Source organism: Canis lupus, chromosome 1 (assembly GCF_048164855.1).
Source record: "Canis lupus baileyi chromosome 1, mCanLup2.hap1, whole genome shotgun sequence".
NCBI classification, from domain to species: Eukaryota; Metazoa; Chordata; class Mammalia; order Carnivora; family Canidae; genus Canis; species Canis lupus.
The window spans coordinates 24,693,774-24,717,293 of NC_132838.1; the positions used below are offsets into that span (position 1 = coordinate 24,693,774).

General features: G+C 40.7%; 1 protein-coding gene across 12 annotated transcripts in view; it reads right to left on the reverse strand.

Moving 5' to 3' along the window:
• The window catches only part of ELAC1 (elaC ribonuclease Z 1), a 40,077-nt gene that overhangs the window by 6,551 nt on the left and 10,006 nt on the right, over nt 1–23,520 (reverse strand). For 5 of the 12 annotated variants that reach the window (XM_072823067.1, XM_072823075.1, XM_072823059.1 and 2 more), the window contains exons 4-5: nt 10,327–10,464; nt 635–741 (exon numbers count right to left, since the gene is read on the reverse strand). In XM_072823067.1, coding sequence (XP_072679168.1) covers nt 635–741; nt 10,327–10,464 — 245 coding nt within the window. Of the gene's footprint in view, nt 1–373; nt 742–10,326; nt 10,465–13,267; nt 23,261–23,520 lie in introns of those variants that run through there. The other 7 variants (XM_072823104.1, XM_072823098.1, XR_012029340.1 and 4 more) reach the window with 6 other exon arrangements.

The window sequence follows — 23,520 nt, forward strand, 5'->3', positions numbered from 1 at the left end:
ACACCACTTAGAAGAGGATATGCATGCCAACATTGTTTGCTGTAACAGGCTGTTGGAAAAACTCAAATGTTTACCAAAAGGAGACTGGATAAATAAGTTATGGCACATCCATACAATGAAATACCATCTAAGTAGAGTGGTAATTTTCACTGTATGGAAAGATCTCAAAGGTTTACTGCCAAATGACAATGCAGAGTCCAAAACAATGTGTATATTATGCTACCTTTTTTGTTTAAAAGGAGGAAAAATAATATGTGTTTCTAATAACTGTGGGTATATGGGGTAGGGTAGAAACTAGATGGGAGGAAATTTTTCATTGTTTAATTTCTTTTATTCTCGAACATATTCGAGAATACCTGTTCAAAAAATTTACCTGAAACTTGATTCAAACTTGAAATCCAAAGTGACTGGAACATATATGCTCATTCTTCTCCATTAAGGTTCCATCGATAATCAGGGTGCCTGGCTGGCTCAGTCGAAAGAGCATAGGACTCTTGATCTCAGGGTCCTGCGTTTGTGCCCCATGACGGGCTTTACAATAGAGATCATTTAAAAAAAATAAATAAAGTGGAAAAAAATTAAGACTCAGTGATCCTCTAGGATCCCTGATATTTATCAGGATTGGGTGCCCTACCTTTCTGCACCAACTGGGCTGTGAGTTCCCTGAAGACAGAGGTTCTCTTGAGGGCCTTCCACACAGCAAGCGTTTGTTGAGTGAATGCACTGAGGAGATGGGCGAGGCTGGAAAGAGATTTGGAGCCAAACTATGAAGGAAGATACCCTAATGAGTTGAACTCCATTGGAAGACAGCTATGTTTGAGTTTTTACAGTTTTACTGGGGTACAATTTACATTTACAAGCTTTTTAAAATAGAGTTGGATGAATCGGGGCAAAGGTACGCATTGTGCAGCCACTACCACAACCCCATTTAGAACACTGCCTTCACTCCAGAGAGCTCCCTTCTGCCCCTTTGCAGTCAGTCCCCACCCCCATACCCCTGGCCCCAGGCAACCACTGCCATGCTTCCTGTTTTTGGGGTTTGGGTTTTTCCAAGACTCCATATAAATGGAATCTTACAGCACATAATTTTTTGCATCTGGATTTTTTTCACTCAGCATGATGTTTTTGAGATCCAAAATGTTACCGGGTATATCAGTAGTTAACAGCTTTTTCTTGTGCAGGAGTGTTTTGTTGTGTGTATATTCAAAGCCATGGAAACAGAAACAGAAAGAAGATTCACAGATTAGTGGGGTGGATAGGAGAGGAGGGGAATTGAAAGATACTGGTTTCTTTTTGAGGTAATGGAAATGTTCTGGAATTAGTTATATAGCACTGTGACTATACTAAAAGACACGGAATTGCACACTTTAAAATGGTTAAAACACATGCACCTGAAACTAATGCAACATTGTGTATCAACTATACTTCAATAAAAATAAACAAAATTGTTAAAATTCATAGACACAAAAATGGTGGTTATCAGTAGCTGGAGAGACATGAGGAAATGTTGGTCCAAGGGTAACAATTTCCAGTTATAAGATGAGCTAAATTCTAGGGACTTAACATAGAACATGGTGACTTTAATTACAATACTGTATTATATACTTGAAAGTTGCTAAGAGAGATCTTAAATGTTCCCACCACCTAAAAAAAAAAATTGTGATTAGGGGAGTTGAGTGATGTATTAACTAACCTTACAATGGTAATCATTTCCCATATATACCTGCACCAAATCATCAAGTTGTATACACCTTAAATTTACAAAATGTTGTATGTCGATTATATCTCAATACAATTGGGAGAAAATAAAGTAATTAAAATGGTAAATTTAATGTTATGTAAATTTTATCTTAAAAAGTTACATTTTAGGGGAACCAGGTGGCTCAGTAGGCTAAGCATCCAACTCTTGATTTCAGCTCAGGTCGTGATATTAGGGTCATGAGATCAACCCTTAAGTCAGCCTCCACATTGGGCAGGAAGTCTGCTTGAGATTCTCCTCTCTCCCTTTGCCCCTATGTGCTCTCTCTCTCTCTCAAATCAATAAATCAATCTTTAAAAAACAAACCCTTACACTTTAGGTAAACATCACTAGCAAGGTTACTAAACAAACAGCCCTTGGAGGCAGGCTGACTTGGTTCAGGTCCCCATTTCACTCCTTACTAAGCTATAAGACAGCAGACAAATAAGTCTCAGTTTCTTCATCTGTGAAACGGATAAAAACGGAGCCTGTGTCACTGAGCCGTAGGGAGGACTCAGTGAGATCATGCCTGTAAAGCACTTAACATGTTATTGACAAGCAATACTATGTTAGTTAATACTGATTAGGTGATTATCAGTATTAGCTAACTTTTTAAATCCACCTACACTTGCCCTATGTCAAATCTATAAGATGTCTGAATTTATTCAATTCAACATGAAGCAGGAACTATTCTCAATCTATAGGTGGTGGAACTGAACCATTAAGAGATTAAAAATAACTTGTCCCCATATTGAGGAATTGGTCTGCAGTTTTCAAAAATGTCAATGTCATGGAAAACAGACTGAAGGACTGTTCCAGACCGAAGGAGACCCAATAGCCATGACAATGAAATGCTGTGCATGGTCATGAGTTGGGCATGGAAAAACTGTGACATTATTGGGACAACTCACAAAATTGGAATATGGACAGTAGATTAGATAAAAAGTATTGAATCCACATTAGGGTTCCTGATTTGGGCAACTACAGTGTGCAGGGCCAGGACTAGGGTGTGGCAAGCAAGGCCTCCTAGGAAGCCCTCTCGGGGCCACTGACTCAGACATTGCTTGCCTCCCTCTGAATCTGGCCCTGGGGTTACGGTGACATAAGAGAATGTCCTTATTCTTAGTAAGTTCACACTGAAGTATTAAGGGGAAAGGCATACCTATGTATATACCTAGCCTTCCATTAGTTGCAAAATAATATATCAGTAGAGAGAGAAAATGTTCAAGTGTATGTGGCAAAATGTTAATCATTGGTGAATCTGGGTAAGGGATATGCAGAAGCTTTTGGTACTATTCTTGTAAGTCTTCTAGAAGACTGATTTAATTTTTAGGTCCCTTGCCCGTGTGATGAAGTTGCTTTAATAGCAGAGCCAGAATCTGAACCCTCTGCAGCCTCCAGCCCTCCACACACAGTGCAGTGTGGAGCTGTCCTGCAACCCAGATCTGAAGCCAGGACCGGAAGGGCCTCCTGACCAGGAGCCTCAGGAAGACAGTGGCCCAGGTACCTTCCAACAGTCTTCCTTCCACTTTAATATGAGCTTTAACATGATCATGCAGATTGTGATTCAATGAGTCCAAGGTAGAACCAGAGAGTCCGCATTTCTTTTTTTTTTTTTTTTTTGAGTCCGCATTTCTAACAGGCTCCTAGATGAGGCACTCCAGCTGGTCCCTGGACTAGAGTTCCAGAGGCAAGAAAGACCCTAGACTCTAGAGCTCAGACCTCTAGGGCCTAAAATGCAAAATTTCCAGAGAAGAGGAATGATCTCCACTGTTGTGATGCACCTGCTTCAAATGCTTTCCAATGATAAGCTCAGCTTTCTTTTTTCAAACATCCCTTCCTTCAGGAACATGGAGCGCGAGCCTACCGGGTGCCATGCTTTTATCTTGGTTGAGGAATTGGATGGTGATGAATATTAATTGAACCATGTAAAATTTATCCAGCCTTTCTGTTTCCCTAGGAGACTCCAAATCAGCCTTAAAAGTAGACAATTTTTGGTTCAAACAAGTGAATGTGGCATCTGTCTCACTCAATGTCACGGGAACAAGAGAGAACTTTGCACAGGGGGTTGGTGGTGGTGGTGGTGGTGGTGATGGCGGTGTTGGAAATAACACTTTCATCAAAGGCAAAAACAAAACATGTTTTTTAAAAAAACTTTTTCAAGATTTTTACATTTATTTATTCACGAGAGACACAGAGAGAGAGAGGCAGAGACACAGGCAGAGGGAGAAACAGGCTCCATGGGCCCAACGTGGGACTCGATCCTAGGACCCCAGGGTCACGCCCTGGGCTGAAGGCAGATGCTCAACCGCTGAGACCCCCCAGGCGCCCCAACAAAACATGTTTTTAAAAGGTGGAGTTGGCATCACTTTTTGTGCTGAAAAAAATCTTATAATGAGTATTTGTGCAAAGGGGTTGAGCTTTCAACTCTGAGGGGAAAAACATCTTATCTTAACATCACCAAAATCTTTTTTTTTTTTTTAAAGCATTTTTCTTGGGAGGCAGCCGTGAGGAAAGTAATTAACTTTACCTTGGACGAAAATTGCAGTTACTATTTTCTTTTCAAGGGTTCAAGGATAATCAAGTGCCACCTTTTCAGAGGTGGAAATGAGGTATTTGAAGGAGAAGAGGGATGCTGTGCGCATCTGAAAAGCACTTAACTCGCCTCTGCTCCTTGGGAACAGGCTGTGTGACGGATGCTCCAGGCTGGATGCTCCAGGCTGGTTCCGAGGCTCAGCCCTGAGGCCTCCTCCAAGTATAGGTGCGAAGCTCCCACAACACCTGCCACCCAGGGATTTGTCCTTGCCTCCCGCTGGCTGCCGCCGCCAGCCTCTCCACTGTTTTTCTCTTCCCCTCTCCTTTGCCCAGTGGACTCTCGGTTCCCGGGCCCTTCGGACAAGCTGCACCCAGCTGCCACCTTTGAACTGTCCCCACGCTTGGGGCGGGGGCGGCCTGCTGCCCGCCGAGCCTCCTGCCAGGCCTGGCTACCTGCACCCCCTCCACCAGCAAGGAAGGGAGGTCACCCCGCCGGCCGCAGGCAGTGAGGGCCAGTGCGGTGGTGGAGGGTGCCCTCCTGCCCGCTGGTTCCCAGGTCGGCGCCCACCTGCTTCCACAGTAACACCCATGCTCTGAGAAAGGTGCCCTGGCTCTGAGGTGCCCTGTAGCCGCACGCAGTCACGGGCGGCAGGGGAGCTGTCGGTGGCTCTGAACTTGCCTGAGGCCACAGGCCTTAGTTAGAATGCCAGGCCCGACTCCCTTAGCCACAGGCCACAAAGGCTCCTTGGCAGAAGTTCTTTGTGGAGCATTCGACCCAAAGGCCCAGGAATGCAGGCTTACAGCCGCCCTCCTCCCTCCCTGCTCCCCCAGGAGCAAGTCCCAACCCATTCTTCAGCCAAGGAAAAGGCCACAGTTGCCTGCTCTGCTTTCTTCCCTCCCTCCATCATCCCACATCCCATCCAGAGGCCCAACTCTCCCCTACCAACGGCTCCGGCCCAGCTGATCTCATCTAAAAAACCACAAGCCACGCAGCAGGCCCTTGATTCCTTATGGTCCTGTGTGTTCACATTCTACTTCTTAGCATGGAGGAGAAAGGTGGAGGTTATGGACGGGCTTTGGAGTCAAATGAGCACCTGTTCAATCCTGGCTCCATTGCTGTGTGTTCCTGGGCAGGTTACTGAAACTTTCTCAGCTTTAATGACTTCCTCTATAAAAGTAGGTACTGTCACACTTGTTGAAAACTTTATTTCCCTGAGGATTAAAGGGAGATTCTCTCATCCAACAAAAATTTACTGAGTGTCTACTGTTTGCCAGGCACTATTGTAGATAAGGGCACAGGAATGTGCGAGATAGACTCCTTGTCCTCAAAGAACTTATAGTCTGGTGGGCAACAGACAACAAACATGTAGCCAAACAACTAATACTAGTGATAATTTCTATTTAAAGAAAAAAACCCATAGAGAATGATTAGGAGACGCATGGAGTAGTACTTTAAATGGGGTGACTCAGGAAAGGTGTCTGAAGAGGACACCTCTTGTAGGGATCTGAATGACATAAAGGAGTGAGCTGTGCAAAAATCTGGGGAGAAAAGCAGGTGTAAAGACCCTGAAGTAGCAAGGCAGTCGATGTGTACAGCAGTACCGCCAGTGAGCTAGGGCAGGGTAAGAGAGGGGCTAGGGAGGAGGTAAGACCAGAGACCGAGTTGGTGGGGAGAAGGTCTAGCCTGCAGTCAGTGTTCTATAAGTTTTAACTATTAGAATGTGATTAGGTCACATTATATGGCAAAAGGATACAAGAAAGGAAACAAAGGAATCTTACAGATACAATTAAAGTTCTGAAATTAGTCAACTTTAAATAAATCAAAGGGTGCCTGGATGGCTCAGTCAGTTAAACATCTGCCTTCGGCTCAGGTTGTGATCCTCGGGGTCTGGGGTCAAGTCTCGCATCATATTCCCTGCTCAACAGGAAGCCTGCTTCTCCCTCTCCCTCTATCTGCAACTCCCCCCTCTGTCAAATAAATAAATAAAATCTTAAAAAGAAAATAGAAGTCAAAAGACTCTAGATGGTGAACCCTTAGATGTGACCACTTTTAATTCAGAAACAAAACAGACTGGGGATCCCTGGGTGGCCCAGCGGTTTAGCACCGCCTTTGGCCCAGGGTGTGATCCTGGAGACCCGGGATCAAGTCCCACGTCGGGCTCCCTGCATGGAGCCTGCTTCTCCCTCTGCCCGTGTCTCTGCCTCTCTCTCCCTCTCTCTGTGTATCTCATGAATGAATAAATAAAATCTTAAAAAAACAAAACAAAACAGACTACTGCCATTTGACACGAAGATAGAGGACTAACCAATGTAATGCCCTGAGAAAGACAGTTCAAGGATTGGAAAGAGAGAAACATGTTATTGTCGCTCATATGGAAAGCCCAGGAGAATTAACAAATTAATAAATCTCACACAAGCTCAGGAAGGTTGCCACATTGCAGGGCAACATACAGAAATCATAGCATTTCTCTACACCTACAAAACCCAGTATAAGATACCATTTACAGTAGTTATAAAACTATAAAATATATAGAAATTAAACTAGCAGATAATGCACATAAATTATCTGTATAAAAATGTAAAACTCAATTAAAAGGCATAAAATAAAACCTGAATAAATGAGAACATATTGTTATATTCATTGCTAGAAGGAGTTTAACATTATAAAAATAGCAATTCTCCCAATATTAACCTATAAATTAAATGTAATTGCATCATAATCCTAAGTGAAGAGAATTTGATTCTCTTTATTTTAGAATTCTCTATATTTTAGAATATTTGATTCTAAAATATATATGGAAAAACACATATCTACAAATAGTTAAGATACATCTCAAAAGAAGAGGAAAAAGAGGGGCCTGGGATGTACCCTACCAAATAATGAGACATGCTGCAAATCTAGAATAATCAGAGCAGTATAGTATGGGCACAGGAAGGGCAAATAGAGCAGTTATTAATATGGGGAACTCGGCATAGAAAGACACCATTAATCAGTGGGAACTAGATGAATTATTTAGTAGATACGAAAATTGTCTCACTCTAAGGAGAAAGATTCAGTTGAATCTTACAACATATGCAAAAAAAAAAAAATCCTCTAAGCAGATTAAAGTCCTAAATTTGAAAAACAAAATTATAAAGCCAACAGAAGGAAATGTAAAAGAATATTGTTTGGACTTTAGGGCTGAGAAATTTTTCTTTAAAAAAGATGCCAAATGTGCACATTTTAAGGGGACAAAAAAAAATCTGTAGATTTGATTCATTTAAATTATTTCTATCTTATGGAGGCCATCATAAACACAACTAATAGGTGATCAAATGGGAAAAGTTATTTGTAATATTCAAAATCAACACAAAATAAAGATTTATTATATCAAAAAAGATTCCAAGATAGTTTTAAGGAAAAGACAGGAAATCCAACAGAAAACAAAATGAGCATAGGCTATGATGAGAAAATTCACAGGAGAAATCCGAATGACTAAAATAAGTCTACCAAGAGATGTTAAACTCATTAGTAATCAGCGAAATGTAAATCAAAGCTAAATACCATTTTACATGTCTCAGACCTGAAGTAAGAAAAAAGGAAGTCGGATATTCCCTGCGGGCAGTGAGTGGGGCACTGGACCTCTAAAGTGTTCTTGGTAGGAGCATGAACTGGGCAGTCGTTCTGGAGGGCAGTTGGCATCACCGTGTAGAAATAGGACAAGGTACCCCTGAAACCCGGAGGTTCCGCTCCTGAGCTTTTATCCTCAAAAGAAGCTTAAGGCTGTTGTGACAATCAAGTGAGTTCCATTCAGGAATCAGTCAAATATTTACTCTTTGGTTGCATCCTTTTTGGCCAACTCTTATTTCCAAGTGGCTCTCAGACATTTTCACCTGGCAGTAGTGGGGCTGGCACAAGGGATCTGGAAATGCCATTTCACAAGCCGATGGCCCAAGGGAACCCCATTGTCAATCCCTTCCAGGTTAAAACTTCTAGCAGCAGCAATACCGTATACCCTTCGGGCACCTCACAATTTGCTAAGAATTTGTGCATGAATGACTACACTTCAGTTATTTAATTATTCGGAGGAGGGTGCCATGAACTCATTTTCAACAGATAAGAAAATAATAAATTTTTGTCAGAAAGATGAAAATCCAACAACGTCTCACAGCTGCTCCCTGCAAGGATTGTCAGAGCTTATACTGGATCGGATGACTGCGAGCACAACGACCTAGTAGGCTATGGTGGTTCTCTTGGGGTTGCAAGCAGCAAAACCTCAACAGACACCCAGGAGGAAGGAAGCCCGAAGGTGACGGAGAAGGCTTTCATCCCTACCCAAACTACCCCAGCTCTAGTCTTGACTTTCCTGATCCAGAGTCCCACATGGTTCCACACTCTGAACCCCATCTGTCGCCACCTCCCAACCTCATCTACCCTAAATCCCTTCCTCCCAAGGCCTCACTTAGCAGAAACAGCCCTCTCTGTAGCTACCACTGCTGCCTCAAGGGCATTTGCACTAACAGGATCTCAGGAAAAAAAAAAAATGGGAAAGGGTAATGGGGAGAAAGAGTACAAATTAAAAAAAGGCAAAAAAACCCAAAAATGCCACAATAAGATATACAAATGGCCAAAAGCACAGTAAAAGAGGCTCACTAGTAAGAGACATCAGTGAGATGCAGGTTAAAACCACAACAAGGGGTGCCTGGCGGGCTCAGTCCCTGGAGCTTGCAACTCGCCATCTTAGGGTCATGGGTTCAGGCCCCACATTGGGTGTAAAGCTTACTTAAGAAAAACCAATACCACCACAATGAGATACCTTCTTGTAGCCACTAGGACAGCTAAAGTTAAACAGATTTGCCGTATCAAGTGCTGACAAGTTTGTGGAGCTCCTGGGATACTAGTAGGAGAGTAAAATGGTACAGTCACTTTGGGAAACAGTTGGGCAGTGTCTTAAAAAGTGACATATACATTCATCATATAACCCAGCAATTCCACTTGTCGATATTACTCCCACCCTCACATGGAAACATATGTCTTCACAAAGACTGTGCACAAATGTTCATAGTAGCTTTATTTAAAATAAACAGAAAAGGAAATGAGCCAAATGTCCATCCATGGGTGAATATACAAACAGATTGTGGTAAATTCATTCAATGGTCTACTACAGAAAAATAAAAAAGGCATGAGTTTTTGATACGTGGAAAAATGTGGTGTTTGGGCCACCCAGTTGGGGCATCTTTATGTTAAATAATTAATTCCGTCTGTATATTTGTGGTTTCGAATATTTACATTGCAGTTCTAATATTGACTAGCTATTCTTCGTGGTGTTTCTCAAATTTACCTAATAATAATTACATGGTATAGTAGCATAGTAGCATGAATAATGGCCCAACTATGTCTGTATCCTAATCCCTGGAACCGTCATATGCCATCATATGGCAAGAGGGACTTTGTGGACGTGATTAAGTTAAGGATCTTGAGGTGAGGAGATAATCTTTGATTATCCTGGTGGGCCTTGAGGTAATCACAATGGTCCTCATCAAAGGGACACAGGAAAAGTCAGAGTAGAAAATGATGTCACGATGGAAAGAGAGATTGGAATGTTGCAGTGTGAGGAGGGAGGAAGAGGCCACAACCCAAGGAACACCCCCGGGGAAGCCACTAGAAGCTGAAAAAGACAAACGGATTCTTCCTTCAGAGCCTCCAGAAGAAAACAGTCCTATCAACCCCTTGACATTAGTCCTCTGAAACTGATTTTGGACTTCTGGCCTCCAGAACCGTGGGCCAGTACCTTCGTGTTGTTTTAAGCCACTAAGATGTTGGCAATTTGTTACAGTGGTAATAGGAAACTAACACACTTGGCGTACTTGTGGCGATTTTTATCCTCAGGTAAATCTGGGAACCACAGCTTAGCAGACTGTGATAGCCCAGCCAAATTCCTCAGCATCAATTTTCTGGTAATAGACTCCGTCTGTGTTGATTTGGGTGTGGAGATATAAGGAAGAACGGACCCGTTCTGGCACTAGGTTGCCCTTGAGCCTTAGCCTGCTCTGCAGGCAGACACATGGCTTACCTTGGCCATCACAATCCTTCTCTGGGAATTTATACGTGGAAGCCATGCTCGCCCTTTGTGCTGGGATTGCTATGCTAGGACGGAGCATCAGTCTGCCCTGCTGGCAACCATCTTCTCTGGCTGCGTAGAGAAGTCCATCTGTATAAGCAAAGAGGATAATAAAGAGGGAAATGGAGTTCAAAGTTAGAAGGAAAGAGGAGGAAAACTCTGATATCCTCTGAGCTCCGGATCCAGTTGCATCTGATGCTGGTACCATCCTTGTTCTTTTGACTTATAAGAAATCAATAAATTCTGTTATTGTTTAAGCTCATTTAATTTGGTTTTAGTCCTCTGAAATACAAAGACTCCTATAATCCTGGTGTGTTATGTGAAATGGATCCTTTACACTGGCTTTCTCTTCACCAGTTTCTATGCCCAACATCAAAAGCTTCATACTTGTCTAGGCCAGTTTATACTTGTCAGGTCAGAATTTATATGCTAATTGCATAGAGATTTAGTCATTCTGTCTCTGCCATTCAAGAGAATTCCTTTACACCATAAATACTTTGTCTCACCCACAGAGAGGCAGTCCCCATCAACTAGATGTTCAGGCTACTTCTCTTTCTACTTCTAATCCTGCTGTCTCTCACCTATTCAATGACAAGAAACTCTGGGAGGGTGGCTTTCTTCCAGGGAAACAAACTGCAAAACTCCTGTGATCGCTTTTATTCAAAGTACCTACAAAATACCTTCTGCAGCCACATTACATGTGGTTTTACAGGCATCTTTCGCCTGAAGTGAGGAGCAAAAAGGTTGAGTATTGACTAGAAGACTCTCTCTCATTATTCAAATTATTTAATCAATGATTGTTTTTGATCTTTCAATTCCAAAGTTTCTCAGTTCTAGCAATGCAGTTAAACACTGTTATCTGCAACATTTGGCTGGCATAAATCCTCATTGCCAGAGGGATGAGGCTGTAGCATTTATAAAATGGGATTCACCAAAGGAGGCCTGGGGTTTACATACTGACCACTGCTGGTCCTTAGAAGAGTCAGGCTGTAAAACGTGGTGGAAGAAAGTAGGAATTCCTAACTTTTTCCTCTGCCAGCAGAATGGAAAGGGCACAGGTTAGCAGTTATAAAACCTAAGCACAGTCTTGGCTCTGCCATTTATTATGATTTAGAAAATTAGGCAAGTCAGTCGATATCTCTTAATTCTAATTTCTTCATCTGTAAAATGGAATTCATCATACTCTCCTACCTGCCTACTTCACTGAGCACTCCTAAGCATTAAACAAGGTATACAAATATAAGGTATTACTATGCACTATACAAATGTAAAGTGTAATTATGATGCCTTATTCTTAAGACATCTTTATTCAAATCTGGGATTGTAAGACTGTGACTATTCTAATTACCAAGATTGAAAAAGTGAATTCCTTCTCATAAATCAGTTTATTTAATATCCATATGTTATAATGAGTTAGGAATTACCATATATAGAGTAGCATCAAATTTGGAACACCAATTAGGATATTACTATATGCAAATGGTTGACAATTCAAAGTATGGATGCACATAACAATGTAAATAGATGCTACAAATTTCTGCAAAACATGCCTAAAAATGGTCTTCAGCAGATGCTTCTAAATTCTCTCTGGATTACAGCTTTCGAACAAAACAAAAACCCAATGGATTTGGACCAGAGATCTCTAAAACCTCCTCCACCCCCACAACTGTCTTTATTTAGTCCTAAATTTAGAGCAGATGGAGAAACCAGCAAGCAAGACAAAGCCTGCATCTGCTAATAAATACTGCTGAGCCAAGCAAGTAGAAAAAGCTTGAGCAGTCTCTACATGTCAGCTGTAAGGAAGGCAAGGGCCCCTGCTTCTGAGACATTTACAATCTTTATAATTTAGACAGGATACTATTTGCTAGCATTTATTGAGGACTCACTATGTGCTGGGCACTATTCTAAGTGTTATACTATGATCAACTTATTTAAATCTGCCAGTGACCTTGAGATAGACACTATTGTATCACCCAGTGTACAGAGTAGCATTTATAAAATAGGACAGAGTAGGACAGAGTAGGACAATGAATCAGAGATTAAGGGGCTTTGTCTAATGAATCAGAGTTTAAGGGACTTCGTATGACTAGCAATACAGCTAGGATTTAAAAGACCACTCTCTTGGCACTATGCTAAACAGCTCTTCCAGAAAGACACACAGGAAGGTATAGACTGTCCTGGAACCTCACTTAATATTTACCATACATGTGTTTTTATTATTTTATATTATATGATTGGTGGTTGCCAGGGGCTGGAGGGGGGGGACAATGAAGAATTGTTTTTTAATAGGTATAAAGGTTCAGTCATGGAAAATGAGAAAGTTCTAGAGGTCTGCTGTACAATAATATGTTATTAGTAATAGTTAATACTCAGATGTACACTTAAAAATTGTTAGGGCAAATATATGTTATGTGTTTTGTTTTTTGTTTTTGATTTTTTTTAACCATTTGAAAAAAGAAAAAGTCTTGATCCATCAACTGAAGAATAAATAGCCTAACAAAATATGGTATGTCCATACTATTGAATATTTGCTATTCAGTCATAAAAAGAAATGAAGTTCTAATGCACAGATATAACAGTGGACCTTGAAACATACTAAGCGAAAGAAACCAAACACAAAAGATCATATATTATATGCTTCTATTTATATGAAATGTCTAGATTAGGCAAATCCATAGAGGCAGAAAGTAGATTGGTGGTTGCCTTGGGCTAGGGGGATGGGAAGCTAAGGGATGAGAGCTAAAGAGTAAGAAATTTCTTTTCTGAGGTAATGAAAATGTTCTAAAATTGAATGTGGTGACGATTGTAGAACTATGAATATACTGAAAGTTACTGAATTGCACACTTTAAGTGAGTGAATTGTGGCATGTGAATTATACCTCAATGAAACAAATACATTTTAAAAACTACATAGTGATTGTATTCTTTTTCTATTGCTGCATAACAAAATACCACAAAATTAGCAACTCCAAACAATACCAATTTATCATCTCACCATTTTGTAGATAAGACGTCTGTAGTGGGCAGAGAGGGTAAAGAAAGCTATTGACGGAGTTTCCTGCTTAGGGTTCCCAAGTCCAAAACTAAGGTATAAGTAGGGCGGAGTTCTTATCTGGAGGCTCTTGGGGAAGAAAATGCTTCGCTCACATTGTTGGCAGAATTAAGATCCTTACAGTTGTACGACCAAAGTCCTGTTTTCCATCTGGCGACTGGCCAAGCACTACTCTTGGGTCCTTGAATGTGGCCCTTTCCGTTTTCAAAACCAGCAATGGACTCTCAAATCCTTCTCACGCTTCAAACTTCTCTAACTTGCCCTTCTGCTGCTCGCCAGGGAAAATTCTCTGCTTTCCAATAGCACCACTGATTGGAATAGATCCACACAGATAATTTCCGTATCTTCAGGTAAACTGGCTTGGGACTTCAATCATATTTGCAGAATCCACAGCAACACCTAGATTGGTGCTTGGCTGAATTGCCAGGAAATAAGAATCTTCAGAATTCTGCCAAGAATTTTTTCTTCATAAAAGTTCCCTTTTTTTTTTCAGCTTTAAGATATAATTGACATACAATTCAAAATGTTCTTAAGTTTTCATTGATGTATAATGTATATATAGAAAAATGCCCAAATCACAACAGAACAGTTTATTTTCATACTGTGAAGGTACCCATATAACTCCCACCTCGACTAAGAAACTACAAATAAACTTAGGGACGAATGACATCTTTCCAACACTGAATACCCAAAATTTATTAACATGGTATGTGGTTCTATGTATTTGAATCCTCTTTAATATATTTTGATAATGTTTTATAGTTTTCAATAAAGTTTTGCATATCTTTCATTAGATCTATTCCTAGGTCTTTGATGGTTTTGATGCTCCTGTAAATGGTTTAATTTAAAAATTTTTAAGCTATTTACTGGTGGAATATAGAAACAAAATTGGTTTTCCCTATACTGATTGAGTATCCAGACATCTTGCTTATAATCCTAACAAGTTATCTGCTTATTCTTTTGGATTTTCCTGTGCACATAATCTTACCATCTAACAATGACAGTTTTATTTCTTCCTTTCTAATCCTTATACCTTCATTTTTCTTGCCTTGTTACACTGGCTAAGACCTTCAAAGCAGGTTGTATAGAAGTGGTATTAAATGAACATCCTTGTCTCTCATCCCAGGAGGAGAACTTTCAATATTTTATTGCTAAATGTATGTAATATTACTCAATTATTTTGTAGATATTTATCAGATTAAGGGCATTCCTTCCTGTTCTTAATATGCTAAGTGTTCTTATCATGGGGTATTAAATTTTATCAGAGGGGTGCCTTAGTTGGTTAAGCATCTGACTCGGTTTCAGCTCAGCTCATGATCTCACGGGTCATGAGATTGAGCCCACATTGGGCTTTGCACTCAGCAAGGAGTCGGAGATTCTTTCTTTCTCCTTTCTGCCCTTCCCCCCACTCACATGCTCTCAATTGCTTTCTTAAATAAATAGGTCTTTTTAAAAAATTTATCAGAGGGGCACCTGGGTGGCTCACTCAGTTAAGAATCAGCCTTCAGCTCAGGTCATGATCCAGGGTCCCATGATCAAGCCTTGCATTGGGCTTCCTGTTCAGCAGGGAGTCTGCTTCTCCTTCTGCCCCTCACCCTGCCCATGCTCTATCAAATGAATAAATAAATCTTAAAAAAATTTATCAGAAATAATTTTGTATTTATGGAGATCATCTTACTACTTTTTCTCCATTTATTTTGTTAATATTGTGAATAATATTGATTTCAAATTAAGTAAATCTTCCATTCTTTGAATAAATTCCCTTTGTCAAGATGTTTCATTCTTTTTATATATTACTGGATTCAATTAGCGTATTATTTTCTTTACGGTTTTTACGAGAGATTAGACTGTAATCTTCCTTTCTTTTGATGTCCTTAAGTTTTGGCATTAAGGTTATGTTGACCTCATAAAATGAGTTGGGAAGTGTTCCCTCTTTTTCCATTTTCTGGAAGTATTTGTGGAAAAAAGGTGTATTTCTTCTTTAATTGTTTAGAATGATTCACTAGTGAAACCATCTAACATCTAAGCCTGGAGATTTTGGGTTTTAGGGAGTTTTTTTGTAAGAAGTGTCTTCACTACAAGTTAAATTTCTTTAAAAAACAGAAAATCTGAATAGTCTTTTATTTTTGTGTGTGTGAGTCTAAGCAAATTGTGTTTTTTTAGGAAGTTCTTTTAGTAATTTTATCTAAAATAAAAGTTGTAGTATTCTTTTAACTTTTTAATATTTGTAAGATGATTTTAGGAAATACTTCATATGGAAGCGAGCCTGTATATCTTTGGAAGTCTTTGCATGTCCCCAGGAATATAAAAACCCTAGTTTGAAGACCACTGCAGTAGGCGAACCTGCCTCTTAGTAGAGGCATGTGGAAGAAAATCAATCACGTTCCAGTATCTACTAGCTGTGTGAAGACACACTCCACAGCCAGGCCCGTGGTGGCCAGTTAGGAAAGCATTTAGGCGGCTGACCCAGACGTGGATACTTCTACAGTCAGCTCCAGTCCAGGATGTTTGACAGAGATATGGTCTCATTCAGACAAACCTATGATTTCTGGAAGCCACAACAATGTAGAGAACGACCTAGACAAAATAACCTTGGTTTTATCTGGTGACACCGAACTAAATGTTGCTTAGCTCCACCTGAGGGTGCCTGAAGTTTCTGGCAGTTACGGGGGGATTTATATAGCTGGGAAACTTGATCCTTGCCTTTCCCCTTTTACTTTTTCGTGGGCGAATTTAATCTTTGTACCTGCCATGTCTGCTGAGTGTATAATTAGCATGCTGACATCTGAGCAACAGTGTTTCTCAGCTTTATTTAGGAGTGGAAATATTTTTTACTTTGGGTAAACTTAGGCACCCCCCTCAACTTCCTTATTATCCTGGATATGACAGCTTTTTAATCCCTAGACTATGTCTGTCAAGGGCATACAGAAGTGTCTGTATCCAGATGTTAGCTAAAGTTGCCCTGTCCTTTAAGATACACGTGCAATTGTCTCAAACCTCTCCTGCCTCCCCATCCCACGAGTTACATAAAGCCCAATGCCCTCCTTGCAATTTTCTGAAAATTCCTGGGATGCTTTGGTTCTGTGTTCACCTGACTCCAGCTCCTATGAACTGTACTAGGTTAGGGTTGTTTCACTCTCTCATTTCTGCTGTCCCTTTTCAAGATTTTATTTGAGGGAGAGAGCGCGAAAGAGCGAGAGAATGCACTAGCTGGAGAGAGAATCTGAAGCAGACTCGAGTCTAATGCGGGGCTTTGGGGCTCAATCCCATGACCGCAAGATCGTGACCTGAACCAAAACCAAGAGTCAGCCGCTCCCCGGATCGCGTCACCCCAGGTGCTCCCTCCACTCCCCCCTTTCCACCCAGGCCAACCCTGTCAGGGAATTCAGAGCTTGTTCTCGTTTGGTGTGTGGGGCTGAGGGGAGATCTCCTGAACCTACATGTCTATCAGACGTCAAAGACAGTTTGGGGGAATTGGAGGGACTTACTTCCAGCAACACCACCACTATCACACTGAATATCAGGCGTGTATTTTTAAGGTTCTCCCACATTTTCCTTTCCCTGCATGGGACTTCAGATTCCTGCTTGGGGCTTGGCCTTCTCTTCTCATTCTTTACTACCTTTGTTCTGACTTTTCTATGCCTGCCCAAAGTCAACAATCTCTTAGGCACTGAAACTTCTTTTTCTAGACCTTTCTCTGATGCTAGGTATCTGTCTGCATATACAGGACACCAAGTTAGAGCTTAAGAATGATTATTTGGAAGGATTTGCTTTATTAAGTCACAACAATTCTCTTCCTCTCCAATTTTATTTCATAGAGTAAGGGTGGAGATTTTTCTTTTGTTTTTAGTACTGATCAGGAAAAATCTCTAGGAGAATGAGGCACTGGATCTTACTGGAACATGATGGTAAGGACAATTAAGCCAGTCACTACTGCTTATTGAGGGCCTAGCATGCTCCAAGCAATGAGCTAGGAGCCCGGGCACAAAATGCACAAACCAGACACGGTTCTGCTCTCGGGAACCCTAGTGCTGGCAGGACAGGGGAACATGAATCAAATACTCAAACAAACAAAACGAAAACATGAGTGCCAAACACCAGGAAGGTGGGGAGCTGGTGCTGTTGGAGTAATAAGCTACCTAGTGGGAAGTCTGGGAAGGCCTCCCTGAGGATGACTGCAGAGCCGCGATCTGAAGGCAGTAAGGGTTAGCTTACGGGAAAGAGAACACTCCAAGCAGAGGGAACAGTTCCCCAGGACTGGGTAACAACAGAAACCTCTGACAAAGGACTAAAAGACGGTCCCTGTGGCTGGAGCTCCAAAAATGAATGGCACTGTGGAGAAAGATGAGGTTGGAAAGGGCGGGTGAGGCGAGGCCATCAAAAAGTTTCAAGTAGAGGGATGCATGCTAGGCTCAGATTTGCATTTTGAAAAAAATCACTTTGCAGTATGGAGAAAGGATTGGAATTTTTTTGTTTTTAAGACTTCTTTTTTTTTTTTTTGAGAGGGAGAGAGAGCATGAGTGGGAGGGGCAGAGGGAGAGAGGGAGAGAGAATCCTCAAGCCAACTCCCTGCTGAGTGCGGAGCCTTGACACAGGCTCGATCCCAGGACCCTGAGTTCATGACCAGAGCTGAAATCAAGACGCAGATGCTTAGCCAACTAAGCCACCCAGGCGCCCCAGATCGGAATGTTAAAAAGGCTCAAGAGGAACTGTCAAATACCTGGAGCACCCATGTGGAAACCAGCAACTGCTACAATTATTCAGAGTAGAATAATCATATCTATGTGTGTTTTAATATAATTTTAAACTAAGTGAAAAAAAAAAAAAACTAAGTGAATACACACACACACAAACCGTTCAAAATAGCAAATAGTACCAGTACTATCAGGCTTATAAAAAAACAGTAGTCCTGGGCAGCCCCGGTGGCGCAGCACTTTAGCGCCGCCAGCAGCCCAGGGTGTGATCCTGGAGACCCAGGATCTAGTCCCATGTCGGGCTCCCTGCAGGGAGTCTGCTTCTCCCTCTGCCTGTGTCTCTGCCTCTCTCTCTCTGTCTGAATAAATAAAAAACAGTAGTCCTCTGATCAACCCTCTTCATACCTCTCACGCCTTCCACTAAGGATCCCTTCCTCTACTCTTAACTATGCATCTGGTATTTACAATACCCCCCTTTTTTTCTTTTTAACATAATATACTTAAAGTGCTATTTATTTTCCAGCTTTAAACACTGTTTACTTTCTACTAGGGAAGAAAAGAATTTCTTGATCTTACTTACCCCTTGTCCCACCATGCCCAAACTCTATTCTTATCCTGCCAAGAGTGAACGTTCAAAACATTACTAGCATTTGCTTTTTATTCTTACCATGTAAGAAAAAATACTCTGAATCATTCATTACCTGAAAAATCCATCAATCAATAGGGACAGAACCAGTACATTTCATTATAAATTTATGTCTTTGTGAAGACAAAAGTACCTTCCCTGTACATCACTCATGAACATATTTGAAGCAGTAAGGGCTTGTACCCCATAAGTAAATACTGTTCAAATTTTGAAGTTGGCATAAGAATATTCAAGGAAATTACAATTGAATTACATTGTGCAAGCTGAAAGACATAATAAAGCTATCTGCAGCAGGAGGCCAAAATAATCTTTATAAGACAAATGTCTTTGAAGTTGGAAAGGTAATTAATTGATGGACTGTATCATCCACCCATAAATAGGCCTGTCTCATGCTGCTGAATATGAGCTAGAAAACAAACCGGTGATTCCCATGCAGAATCTAAAACAACCAGTTAGACGTTCTCACCTTCCAATAAATCAACCCTGAGGAAATATTCAGAGATACAAAGATTTACGCCCTAAAATATTCATGGTAGTATTTATATATAATGGAAAACAATCTCAATGCCCCAAAGTAGGAAAATGGTTAAATTATGTGACATTTATAGAATGGACTACTATAAAATCATTAAATTCATGCTTCCAGAGAACAGTTAACATCATGGGAAGATGCTCACAATGTGAAATGAAAAAAAAAAAATTGAGGTTACCCTATATATATGTAAAAATATACACACATATATAAACATAGCATGTTTATATATAAAATATCTATGCACGCTCCCGTTTTTTTTGTTTTTTTTTTTTTTTTTAGTGCATAGAAAAAGCCAGTTTTTTGTCCCAATGTGGTCTGCTACTCGTATATCTCAGCATCAGCTGGAGGGCTTGCTGAAAACGCAGATCCTTGGGTTCCACCCCAGACCAACTGAATTAGAGGCTTTGGAATCACAGTCCAAGGATTTCTGCCTACCTACACACCCTTGTCCACCCACGTACTACCTTGTCCACTGATGTGCTACCTTGACTTATACCAACGCCTACCATCACTGAGGGAGAAGTGGTTGCTCTCAGGGTGGGAGAATTATGAGTAATCATCTTCTTTTTGGAATCCTTTAAAAAAATTATCTACCGAGCACACGCTGCTTTTTATAATTAAAAATTCATTAAAAGCATATTAAAGAAGCAGGAGTATGAGAAAAACAGGAGATCTGGGGTCTGTTTGGGGAAGTTTCAACACCTTTTCAGAACTGGAAAGTGTATTTTTAAAATCTAAAGTAAGCAGGTACCTGGAGATTCCTGACAATTGAAAAGTCAGTTTAGGATAAGGAAAATACTAAGTGTAGATATGGAATTCATTACCTCAATAAATTATTCAGGTAAAAAAAAAAAAGTAAATATAGTAAATATTGAAAAAGTATTAAGTAACAATATTTCTCCCTGTTCCAAGATGTTCCTTGGCAAAAGAGGGTTGTGATCAAGTAAGTTTGGGGCACAATACACAATACATCTCCTAATCCCCTCGTAGAGTCATACAATCGTGAGCAGATTACAGGCTCTGGGACATCCAGTATAAGCTTCATTCTTAACTCTAGCTCCACAAAGTCTTAGAATGTGTCCTACAAGTATGAACAAAATTCTAGGCCACAAGAGAGCCCAAGAAGGAGTTCTCCCCATGAATTGATCCCTGTGCTTGATCAATCCATCGTATCAATTTGTTCCCACATTCCCATGGTCTCTGAGGGCTTAGCTCACATATTAACAGGGCCTGTTTCTAAGGGCACGGCTCAAGTCAGCTACCAAATATGCTCAAGAACAGCAAAACTGAATGCCAGGCTACAAGATTAGATAATATGTAAAGGAATGGTATATTTACTTTTGTTCACGATCAGTATCTACTACCTAGACAGTGAGCCTAACTGTCTCATATTCATTTATGTAGTCCCAGTACAGTAAAACCTAACACTGGCACTTACTTGGTACTCATGTGAACACCAAATTTTTGGGACAAATACAGTAATGAAATGGGCTAGGCACAGGTCCTAAACTTTAGGTCTCAAAGTTTATACAGGTCATGACATCAAGGCCTCATTTCATTCGATAAACATTTCTGAGTATTTATTATGAGTGGGTAATTCCAAGAATGCAGAGATGACTAAGATACAAGTCTTTACCCTCAAGAACTCCATAAAGTAGCAGCCATTCCCCGATGTACAGGTTTGGGCACACATTAGCTGTCTAATAAATGCTTGTTTTAATTGAGTTCAGAAACCAAGATACACTTTAAGTTGGCCAAATTTTGCTGGCCCAAGAGCCTAGAGTAGGGTAGTCAGACCATTCTGGATACTGCTTCAGAATTATGAGAGAAACCCCAGAACGCAGAAGAATTTAACAGTATATACTGTGATAGAATTTCTACGTATGTCCACTATAAAACTCTGTAGGTTCCTGAAATGTCAATAGCTAGTATATGGTGAAACAGAACTGAGAAAGGGGTTCAAAACGGTTGACAGGTCCCTCTACTGCAGAACTTCTCAACACCTGTGCGCAATGTGCTATTTTCCTTTTATGCACTGCCTCATTTAATCTACACAGAGATCCTACACAGTAGGTCTAATCATTTTTTCCATTTTAGAAGTGAGCAAGCTGAAGCTCACAGAGAGTAAGTAACCTGCCCCAGACAAGAAGATACAGAATGGGACTCTGAAATCATGTCTTTCTGGCACCAGAGACTGGCTTGTGATCATTCAAGCAGTACTGTTTTTAATATATCGACGGGCACCAGAACACCTCCAGAGGGAGATACAGCATACGGTGTTTCCCAAACTGTGATTAGGAAATCCTTTTAAAAGAACCTGTGCTTGCGACTAGCTTTCCATGTCACCCATTTTGAGAAATATTGTGGGTCAACGAATCAGAGATATTCCATGGCAGACAGAAGGGAGGTGGAAGGCAGCTCAGAAGGCAAAGCGAGCTTATTAACACTGTGCTCAGAGAATTATTAATAGGGACACATAAATTAAACCTCAGTTTGATATCATTTCTTTACCTCCAGATTCGTAAGTTCCAGTTCATGCCTCATTGCTGTCAAATAATATTTGATATTTGATATATATAAAATCACAACATCTTCACTTCTTTAATGTTAGTCGCAGAATTTGACCTAACCAGTGGTTCCATTCACGCCACTAATTTTGATAAAGTATATTCATTCACAGCGGGAGTATAAGTTTTAACCTGCTGTGTATTTCAATAGATCTGCAATTTGCATTTTGGGGAAAGATCATTTTTCATTGTATATGATTGACCCAAACTTTGTAGGATCTAGCATCCCTGGCCCCTACTGACTAAATTCTAGTAGTACTCTTCTCCTGCCCCCAAGTCATTTTGATAAGAAACATCCCCGTAATTTCTAGGGGAGTGGCATCACTCCCAGCTGGGACCCACAGGTTTAGAACAAACCAGAAAGTTCCAGAAACATTAACTGAAGGATAAACACCTACCCTGACCCTGCATTTAGTATACCAGCAAACAAATCAGGATTTAATACGCTAGCTTCAATCCTGCATGTACCGTATCTCATTACATTTCTCTGCTAATAACATGAACAGATTCAACAAACTGCCAAAATACCATTTTTAGCCGGGAGGGCCAAGCCCTTTGTACTTTGCCAACAACAGCAATAAAACTGGGCAGAAGCGAGCCAGGATCGCGTGGGAGTACTGGCTTCTAACTGAAGCAGCAGCCACAAAATGAGAAGGATACCTGAATAGCCTATCATTTTGCCAAATTTGGGCTTTAATAGGATGCTGGGTTTTTTTCTTTCTTTAAAAATGATTTATTATCAAAAAGCTTGCTCCCTCTCACTGCTGGGTCAGTTCAGCAATGAAGCTCTATCCTTTATAGGATTATTAGGACCCAAATAGTTTTAGACCAAAAACAATCACAACCACCACCACCACCACCAACTTGACTGTTGGTTCAGTAACATATTCACAGACATGTCAGGACGCATTCAGGAATATTGGTTTCACTTCTTGATCGGAATGCCAATCACCATAAAGTCTTCTGCTAGAGTCACTTCTTGGAGATCTAATACTGATTCAGCTTGCTTTTTTAGTTCTACAATCCCATCTGCTTCTCCTTCTCTGGCCAAGGCAACCGGTTTGTACCTCTGACTGAAGTGAGTCAGAACTAGTCTCTTCGCTTGGCACAACTTTGCAAATGCTGCTGCCATCTGTGGTGTGCTGTGGCCGTGCTCCTTGGCTTTGTCCATCTGAGCATCATCTAGGGTTGCTTCATGGATCAACAGGTCTGCTTCAAAGCACAGCTTCACTCCTCCATCACCCACAACCCCAGAACAGTCACCCAAAATGCAGATTTTTCTTCCAACAATAGGCTTTTTTAAGACATCTTGGGGAGAAATTGTAACTCCATTGTCCAGAACAACAGAAATTCCATTTTTCAGCTTCCCATAGGCAGGACCTGGAGGCACACCTAATGATGGAGGCAGATAACATCACATCATGGGAATGGAGTCTATGACTTGTTAAGAGAGTCTGTTTTAACAGCACAGAAAACGGAAAAGGCATCCAATTCTTTTCATGATTGTTATATTTTACTACTTATAGAAAGCTGGAATATTTATATATTTTTAAAAGTTCAGTGTTGGCTATTGGTATTAGTGATGTCCTAGTACTTAAAACATTTCCCAAGCACACAGGCCACATAAGTTTTAAGCTTTTAAGTCCCACTAA